Here is a 10080-nt window from a genome sequence, read left to right as displayed (position 1 = left end):
GTAGTAGTAGTAGTAGTAGTAGTAGTAGTAGTAGTAGTAGTAGTAGTCATAGTAATTGATTTCTTTAGACTTCAGTCTGGTTTCTTTTAGCCTCAGAGGTTACACTAATTCGTATGATTTCTTTTTCTTTGGTGGAGAAAGATTGGATTGGAACTGTTATTTCATTGGTATAGGGAAGTTCTAGTAAGGACATTCCCTTTACCAATGCAGATTGGCACCTCCTTTGCTACTCACCGTCTTAGAGAGGGTTGTCTAGGGGCAGCTAGGTGTTGAAATGGTTAGAGCTCAGGACTTGGAGCCAGGGAAACCAGAGCTAAAATACCGCCTCAGACACTTACTAGTTGTGTGACATTGGACAAGTCACTTAACATTTGCTTTAATTTCTTCATATGTAAAATAAGGATAATAATAATTGTTGTGAGGGTCAAATGAGATGATATTGGTGAAGTACTTTGCAAACTGTAAGGTACCAAGTAAATGGTGGCTATCATTGATACTAATGTGTGTATTTTGTGTATTTTGGAAGCAGCACTTGCTGACACGGAAGCTGCATCTCTATCTTTTCTTTATGACTTCCAAAATGCATTTAAACAACACATCTCAGGCAGCATGGAAGTCCCTATTTGTGTCAATGTGTCCCTATTATGTAGGAGTATCTACTTTTCACTATCTTTCTTTTTTCAATTCTCCCTTCACAGTTTAACAGCTTTGAGCAGCTCTGCATCAACTTCACCAATGAGAAGCTTCAGCAGTTTTTCAACCATCACATGTTTGTGCTGGAGCAGGAGGAGTATAAGAGGGAGGGCATTGAATGGGTCTTCATTGACTTTGGTCTAGACCTACAGGCCTGCATCGACCTTCTGGAAAAGGTAATATTGCTTTCAAGAGAGGAGATTAGAGAAAAGGGAGCCTGAGCTCATCAATGGACTACACATTTAAGAGTGTTAGAAGCCCAGGACCTCATCTTATCTTCCCATTCCTTCTCCTTTCCTTTTTCCTCCTCCCCCTCCCCTGCCCTCCTCTTTCCTCCCCTCCCCTTCCCTCCCCTCCCTTCCCAGGAAGTAGAGGGAAAATGACAAAAATGGAACTCACATTTTATTGGGCATACAACACTGTCAATGGAAAAGTATGTTACAAGATAAATTGAGGAAGGAGAGAACATGAAAGCATGGGGAATAGCCTTGGCTGAAGAGGTAGCACCTGAACCGAGCTTTGAAGGGAAGTGATAGATTCTAAGAGGTGGAAATGAAGAGTGCATTCCATGGGGAGGGGAGGTGGGGGGGGGACAGTTTATACAAAAGTACACCCATGGACAATGGATTACCAAGTTCAAGGAAACAGCTGGTTGGTCAGTTTGACTGGGAGAGAGGGTGAGGGACAGCAATGTGAAATGTCCGAGTAGCAGGCAAAAGGCCGATTATGAAAGGCTTTCAATGCCAAGGTGAGGAGATTGTGTTTTATCCTAGAGGCAATAGGAACATTGGAGTAAAAAATAACATAGTAAGACCAGTGCTATTGGCAGCTATGAAATATCAGAAAGGAGAGGCTTGAATTTTTTTAAAAGCAATTATGATCAGCATTACTGTCATATCTTACACTTATTTTTAAGTTAAATTTTAATTTATTTTCAAAGATCTACCTTCTCTCCCTTCAACCATCTTTTCCTCCTCATGAGAAAGCAAGAAAAAGAAAACCCCTGTTATCAAGATGTATAGTCAAACAAAACAAATTCTTTCATTGGCCTTGTCCCCCAAAGTACGTCTCAATCTGCACTCTGAGTCCATCAGCTTTCCATCAGGAGGTGGGCAGCATGTTTCATCATGAGTCCTCCAGAATCATCTTTGGTCATTGTGTTGATCAGAGTTCTCTAGTCTTTCAAAAATCTTTACTATATTGTTGTCGCTGTATAAATGGTTCTCCTGGTTCTGCTCACTTCATTCTGCATCTGTCCATACAAGTCTTTCCAGCTTTCTCTGAAACTATCCCCTTCATAATTTCACAATAGTATTTCATCACATACATATACCATAGCTTGTTCAGTCGCTCCCCAATGGATGACCATCCCCCTTGGTTTCCAGTTCTTTGCTGGCACAAAAAGAGTCACTGTATATATTTATGTACATATGGGTCTTTTCCCTCTTTCTTTGATCTCTGGGATAAAGTCCTAGTATTGTATCTTACATTTATATAATTCTTTACAATCCGTTTTCAGTGGGTTCCCACACATTCTATCTTATGTGTTCCTCACTACAGTGTAGTATAATTAAAAGATCCAGAGTCAGAGAATCTAGTTGCAAATCCTAGCTTGGCTCCTTCCCACCCAGGTGACTGGGGGCAAGTTACTTATATTCTCTGTCTCTGAGGTTTATTTAGCAAAATGAGATACTGACCTAGGTGATCTCTAAGACCCCTTCCAGCTCCAAATCTATTCACATTTTACAAGTTTTACCCAAGGCCATTTCACTAGCAAGTCAGAAAATCATATATCTTCAGAGCTAGAAGGTACTAAAAACCTATGTGTCACCAACACATAGCTTTTAGAACTAGAAGGGATAATAGAGATGATCTAGTCCAACTCTCTCATTTTACAGATGAGGAAACTGAGGCCTAGAAGGCTTATGACTTGTCCAAGGTTACTCAGGTAGTAAGTCACATGCTCTCTAGGCTCCAGTTTCCTTATCTGTAAAATGAAAGGATTGGACAAGAGACTATCTCTCTTATTTCTTTCAACTATAAATCTATATTCTTATGATGTGAGATCTCTCTGGGACTCAGTTTGCTTATCTGTAAAATAAGGGAGTCTTAGTAGATGGCTAGGATACCTTCTAGTACTGACCATCTGTGATTTTATAACTTAACTAAGTGGCCTGTTACTGTGATCCTACATGATGTCACTTGAGGAACACAAGAAAGATTCCCACTCCCCCCGCCCCGCCCAATCTCTGTCTGGGACTATAAGAGCAAGAGAGTGACAGAGTCAGCTTTAGGAAAATCATTTTGGAATCTCTAGGAAAGATGGGTCAAAGAAGGGAGAAAGGCTGAAGGCAGGGACCAAGTAGGAGGCTATTATAATAGTCCAGGGAAGAGGCTTGAACTAGAGTAGCTGCCATGGGAATGGAAAGAAGAGGGGTAGATAAGAGAGATGTGGGTGAAGAATTGACAAGACTGGAGATTGATTGGATGGGGATGAGTGAGAGCGTAGAGCTGAGCTTCTAAGCTGCAAATCTGAGTTACTGGAAAGATGGTGATACCCTCTACAGAAATGGGGAAGTTAAGAAGCTGCATGGGTTTAGAATAGTACTTTCAATTGTTAACTTCCTTAATACCTTGGCAAGAATGAGTTTATCACACAGCTTTTTTTCTGTGATAAGAGGTCCCTAGGACTAAGTGAAAACACCAAGTGCCTGGGGATAGGAGTGGGGGGTGGGAGAAGAATGGGGAAGGGTACAGGAAGGCAAAGCGGAGGTAATACAGACAAACTTCCTCTATTTCACAATTTTGCTGAAGGCTGATCTTGTTCCAAGATCTATTCTGGATCCTGGGTAAGAAGAGCCAAACCAGCTTCTAGGAGCTTGGGGAAGAACTGATCAGCTTCTTCAAGCACTGATTGAAGTGTTTAGCACCATGCTGGGCAATGTTTGGACAAAGCTACCCACAGTCACACACTCAACCCCCTCGAGGAAAAGCACTCCTTCTGGATCTCTGAATCCACCTCTTTTGTTTTTAAATTTTTTCAATTAATAAGCATTCATTTTCTCTCCTTCTCTTTCCTCCCCACCTTCTCAAATACACAACACTTTAAACAAATAAAAACCAAAACCAAAAAAAGTCAAGCAAAACAAAATGACTACATTGGCCACATCCAAAAATGTATTCCTCATTCTGCGGTAGCATGTGTCATCACAGGTCTTCTGAAATCCTGGTTTCCTACTGCATAGATCAGAATTTATTTAATTGACGTCCTTATTTAATTCTGTCGCTTCCTTCTCTCCCCTTCACCTCCCTTAGCCCATGGGTATCTTCTCCATCCTGGAAGAGCAATGTGTCTTCCCTAAAGCCACAGATGCCACTTTCAAGGCAGCCTTGTATGACAATCACCTGGGAAAATCCAATAACTTCCTCAAGCCAAAGGGAGGCAAAGGCAAAGGCCCCGAAGCCCACTTTGAGCTGGTCCATTACGCTGGCACGGTAAGTACTGGCACCAGCTGTCCATCGGCAGCCATCTGCTTTGTTGAGTTCCAGACCCAGGAACCGCTTCCAGATGAGTTATTCCAGACCCAACCAAACACCCCAGCATATTGCAGATTCACGCTGGAATGCACTTCCAAGTACTACATGCCACAGATAGAGGAGGTGGTGAGGAAGGGGTGAATACACCATTATGAGGCTTCTAGATTTAGTGGTAAAGCATACCAACACTTCAGAAAAGTGTGACCTGCCAAGCAAAGGGAGGCATGCCTCCTGCTCACTCACCCTGCCCACTCCCTCCTCCTCCTGGAAAATTCCAAAGCATTGAAGCAAAGGACTGAATGTTTAAAAGCCATCTCTGGCCCTCCTGTTGAACCTGCCATTCTTTCCCTCCCTGGTTTATAGTCCTGTTAGCCTTCAGTTTGACATCTCAGACTTGGAGAGTGGGCCAGAAATGAATACATTGGCAAAGAAGTCATGAATCCATTAGTAATTCCCAAATTGGAAAGGGGGTGGGAGGTGCTCCAACAGATTGTGACCAGCAAATCAAGATGACTTATCTACATAACCAGGACAACTCAGATGGAAAATGTAGTTGGGAGGGTGGAGAGGGGAAGAGAGACAAGAGTGGGGGCGGATCATTGCTGCCAGGATTCTGGCTCCCCATTCATTTCTGGCACACACAGTCTCCAAGTATAATTAACAGGGGAAGGGAGCCTTTGTTCAGCAAGCTTAAAGAAAAAACATCCTCCCCTCCCCCTTTGGTGACTTAAAGGTTTCTGTAAGAGCTAGCCACCCGTTATTTGCCAAGTTCATGGAGACCTCTGGGAATGAAACAGCAGGGAAAGAGGAGCTTCTGGACAATGGTGTCAAGAGGCTGTTCTTAAAGGCTGAGTAGCAGGAGCAGCAAGCATAGGATTTTTATGATATTCTCAAGCTCAGCTCTGCCACTGAGTGGATTGCCCAGCTACCCTGAGCAAACAACAGGATGAGGACAGAAACTGCAGTGCTTCCCCTCTCCTGAAATTAAAATAGCATTTTATTTATAGTTATTGAATACCCAAAACTGAAGGAGATCAACTACATTTCCAAGAACTGAGCCTTAAAATTCAGACACTGATGTAAGGAGGGGAGCAGTTTTTTTCTTTGTTTTTCATTTTTTCCCAATATTGGAAATGAAAGAACAAAAAGTTTTTTTTGGCTCCCTTTCTCTTTCCCTGAGCTGTGCTCAGCCTGAAGGACCCAGAACAGTTTCTTTCTCCTTGTTTCCTCCAGCTAGATCTACACTGGTGAATTTAGTTAACTGGACCAATGTAGGCAGCCAGTATAGATAATTCAGCTTTCTCCCTACTCGACACCTTCCCTGCCTCCACCCTCACCCCACCCCTGCAATTCCACCTTGATTTAGTGGGTCAGGACTGATCTCTATCCCTGTTTAGCAGGGAGGGGAGAAAGTTGACATTGCTGTATTTTGATTGTCTCCAGGTGGGGTATAACATCACAGGCTGGTTGGAGAAGAACAAAGACCCCTTGAATGAAACTGTGGTGGGCTTGTTCCAGAAATCCAGCCTGGTGCTACTTAATATGCTCTTTAAAGAAGAGGAGGCTGCAGGTATGGCTGATAACATCTATTGCATTGTCTCTCCAGCTGATAGGAGTTTGAAGGTGAAAATGAGTTTCCCTTCTCTTTACTAGTCAGTCAACAAGCATTTCTTAATTGCTTACTAGGTGTCAGACACCGTGCCAAGTGCTGAGGACACGAAAGAAATAATATAATTCTGGCCCTCAAGAAGTTCACATTCTAATGGGAGAAACAACATGCAGACAGTTGTACATGCAAGATCTCTCTCTCTCTCTCTCTCTCTCTGTTTCTGTCTCTTTCCCTCTCTCACTGTCTCTCTGAATCTGTCTCTCTTTTTCTGTCTCTGTCTCTCTAGTAAAAAGGTAGTTTAAGAGGGAAGACACTAGCAACTAGAGGAATGTATTTCACTTTTTCCCCAATTTAAAATCCTCAGAGATTCAACTTAATTTAACAAATCTCTCTACAATGCTAATAATAATAATAATTATCACAATAATAGTTAGCATTTGCAAAGTGCCTTCGATATGTTATTTCAGTTGATCCTAACAACAACTCTACATAGTAGGTGCTATTATCCCCATTTTATAGATGAGGAACTGACTGAGAGAGGCTAAGTGACATGTCCAGGGTTACATAGCCAATAATTATCTGAGGTAGAATTTGAGCTCAGATCTTCTTTACTCTAAGTTTAATGCTCTACCCACCATATCAGCTAGTTGTTTTAGTACCATGACACAAAGAAAAGAAAAATGCAACACAATTTCTGACCTTAAGAAACTTGTAGTTAGTTGAAAAGAGAGCCTATACATATGAAACATGGAATGGGACATGGATATATGATATGAGAGTAACATGGGCTGCCTTGTGAGGGACTGAGTTCCCCATCACTGGAAGTATTTGTGTAAAGACTAGATTACCATTTTGTTGGGAAGGAGAGGAGGTTCTTATTTGGGTATGGGTTGGAGCAGATGACCTTTTGTATTCCTTCCAGCCCAGAAATTAGAAGACTTTAAGTGCAAATTGTATCGTACTAATCCAAAGTGTTAGAACAGGAGTTCTATTTCAGAGATGGCATCCCCACTCACTCCATTTATAGACGAGGTAGGATTTGAGTAGGCTTTGAAGGATGATCTCAGGACAGGGAGATTCAGCTGCCTGTACCATAGATAAGTCCAGGGGTCTAGGGTCCCTTCCTTTCCACCCTTACTTAGGGGTGAAACTGTATTAGAAAGGCAATGGCTTTAGAGTATCCTTAACACTTTAGCAAAACCCTCTATCACTCTCTGGATAATTTTCTCTTATTTAGGGATCACATTTCTATGGAAGATTATGGTGATGAGAAAATTTATGGATATTAACCAATGTGATTCTCTCAGGAACTGGTAGCACAAGTATTTATTAGCCCCATTTCACAGATGAGGGAAGGAAGTTAGAGATCTGAACTTGCCCAAGGTCACACAGCCAGGAAGTGGCAGAACCAGGATTCAGATCCAGGTCCAATGTGCTCTTGCCACCACACCAGAGCCTCCTCTGGAATATAGGTCAAGGGACAGTTATCTCTCCCCACTTTAGATACAGCTAGTAGGTAGTTGGAGCCCAAGTGTTCACTCTAGGGCTAGAAGGCCACTTAGTAGATGAGAAATTCATCGAGGGCTAGGAAACGAAATCTCCTCCCAATGAAAGCAAGTAGCCTTGGCTTCTGAGTCTGAGACAGCTGGGAGGGTTTTTGTCTCCTAAATGTATTGCTCTACAGATGGATTGTTGCCTTTACAATTGAGACTGTCTGAGTCAGGGGTGGGGAACCTGGGGCCTCGAGGCCACATGTGGCCTTCCAGGTCATTGGGAGCATTGACTGAGTACAAGTTTTACAGAACAAATCCTTTTATTACGGGGATTTGTTCTGTGAAGTTTGGATTCAGTTAAAGGGCCTCACTTGAGGACCTAGAGGGCCACATGTAGCCTTGAGGCTGCAGGTTCCTGAGTACTTCACAGGTGAATGGAACAGCTTTCCACTTAAAGGGAGAACTGCTAAATCACAAATCAACCTCACTCACAGACTCGATATTACAAATCGATTGCTTTGGAAGTGAAGGATGTGACAGCCCGTTTCTCTTGCCAGCTTAGGGCCAAATGCCAGTGTCATTTGGGGGTGCTTTGTCTTGTCTACTTTTGGGAAGGCCGGCCTCACTAGAGCCTAAGTGAAGGAGCAAGGCTTTTTAAAACCAGCACTGTTTGCTCAAAACTCTTAATGCAGTGTTCACTGGATCTGCAAGGCCCCAGTGCTGCACACAAAGGATACCAAGAAAGGCAAAAGCATGGCCTCTGCCCTTGAAGAACTCATAGTCTAGTAAGGGAGAGAGAAAGTTTCCTAAAGGGAACAGGGGCTGTATGAGAAAATGGCAATGCTAGTTAGTGCATCTTTTCCTTTCAAATAGCAAATATGAAAGTCTGCATGTTTCAAAAAAATACTTGGAAACAACTGGCTTCAGAATCAGGAAGAATCCAGTCTTACCTTGGACATATGCTAGCTGTGTGACCAGGGGCAAGTCACTTAACCTCTCAACACCTCAGGAAACTCTAAGACTCAAAATTACAGAGTAGGTGTTGAACTATAGTGATGTCAGTCAACCAGTCAGTCTGTCAGCAAGTTTTGATTAACTTCTTACACCTTGCTGGACAGTGTACTAATTGCTGAGGATACAAAGGAAGGCCAAAACATGGCCTCTGCCCTCAAGAAATTCATGTTCTAGTAGGGAATGGAGAAAATTTTCTCAAGGGAAGTTCCCTCCACCAATGAAATCACAGGTCTCTTTATATATTATTATATATTATACATGTGTGTATGTATGATGTGTGTGTGTATGTATACATCATATATACATCAGTTTTTTTTGTGATGGCAAAGAATTGGAAACCAAGGGGATACTCAACAATTAGGGAATGGCTGAATAAGTTATGGTTTATGAATATAATAGAATACTATTGTGCTCTCAGAAATGATGTAGGGGATGGTTTCAGAAAAACCTGGAAAAACTTATATGAACTGATGTAAAGTGAAGTGAGCAGAAATAAGAGAACGTTGTACACAGCAACAGCATATCGTAACAATAATCAACTGTGAAAGACTCAGTAACTCTAATCAACAAAAATATCTACCAGAACTCCAAAGAACTAGTGATGAAAAATGGTATCCACTTCCAGATAGAGAACTAATGGACTCAGAGTACAGATTGAAGCATAATTTTATTCTCTTTCTTTCTTTTTCATATTCCCTGCCCCTGTCTCCAACTAGTCAATGCAGAAATTTATTTTGCATGACTTCATATTTGTAATGGAGTTTGTTATTTCTTGCCTTCTCAATGTGTGGTGGAGAGGACATGGGGAAGAAGAGAATATGGAACTAAAAATAAAATTGAATTAAATAAAAAAAATTTAAAAAGAAAAAAAACTATTTATAACAATCATTCAGTATGAAAATAGATTTACTCTTCCCTATCTTCCTCCAGAATAATTCATCCCTCCCTCTATCTGGGAGGATTCCATACCTTCAGGCTTCCCTCTACCCAGTTTCTGACAGATGTTGATGGGTTTCATCAAGATTTTTCAAGCCCCAAAATGATTTGTGACTAAATGTTGCTGTTCAGGCATTTTCAATTGTGTCTGATTCTTTGTGACTCCTCTTGGAGTTTTCTTGGTAAAGATACTTAAGTGGTTTGCCATTTCCTTCTCCATCTCATTTTATAGATGAGGAAACTGAGACAAACAGGGTTTAAGTGAGTTGGCCAGGATCACACAGCCAGTAAGTATCTGAGGTCAGATTTGAACCCAGGTCTTCCCGACTCCAGGCCTGGCACTCTATCTACTTCACTTACCTAGCTGTCTATTGTAGCCAAACGTAGAATGGCCAAATGTAGAAGTGGTTATATACTTGTGCTGGGCATAGTAATTTACAGAATGTTAATTTCTCTTTTTCAGCTGGAACTAAGAAGCAAAAAAGAGGGTCATCCTTCATGACTGTCTCCAACTTCTACAGGGTAAGACCCCCCCCCAAGCCCTCTGCCCCAACCCTAATACATTCACTTCTATACTTCTGAGTGTCCCCAACCAGCTTCTCTTGTCGGAAGTGTTTTGGCACACAGCATATGTGCCAGCAAACTCTGAGGACTGAAGTATTTCATTTGCTTAGTCTGTTAGTCTTAGTTAGAGGAGGTGTGTTCAATGGAATGAACACTGGATTTAGAATCAGAGAACCTGGGGTCATGTTGCCTGTGTGTGACCTTGGACAAAAGACTTAACCTCACTGGAACTAA

General features: G+C 41.9%; 1 protein-coding gene across 1 annotated transcript in view; it reads left to right on the top strand.

Moving 5' to 3' along the window:
• The window catches only part of LOC114052071 (myosin-16), a 75126-nt gene that overhangs the window by 17851 nt on the left and 47195 nt on the right, over nucleotides 1-10080 (top strand). The window contains exons 11-14 of the mRNA XM_027874485.1: nucleotides 699-869; nucleotides 4009-4188; nucleotides 5674-5800; nucleotides 9746-9804. Coding sequence (XP_027730286.1) covers nucleotides 699-869; nucleotides 4009-4188; nucleotides 5674-5800; nucleotides 9746-9804 — 537 coding nt within the window. The remainder of the gene's footprint in view (nucleotides 1-698; nucleotides 870-4008; nucleotides 4189-5673; nucleotides 5801-9745; nucleotides 9805-10080) is intronic.

The sequence above is a fragment of the Vombatus ursinus genome, unplaced genomic scaffold (assembly GCF_900497805.2).
Source record: "Vombatus ursinus unplaced genomic scaffold, bare-nosed wombat genome assembly UNPS02014807.1, whole genome shotgun sequence".
Taxonomy (NCBI): domain Eukaryota; kingdom Metazoa; phylum Chordata; class Mammalia; order Diprotodontia; family Vombatidae; genus Vombatus; species Vombatus ursinus.
Note: the sequence above shows the minus strand (reverse complement) of the source record. Positions and strands in the feature narration are given on the sequence as shown.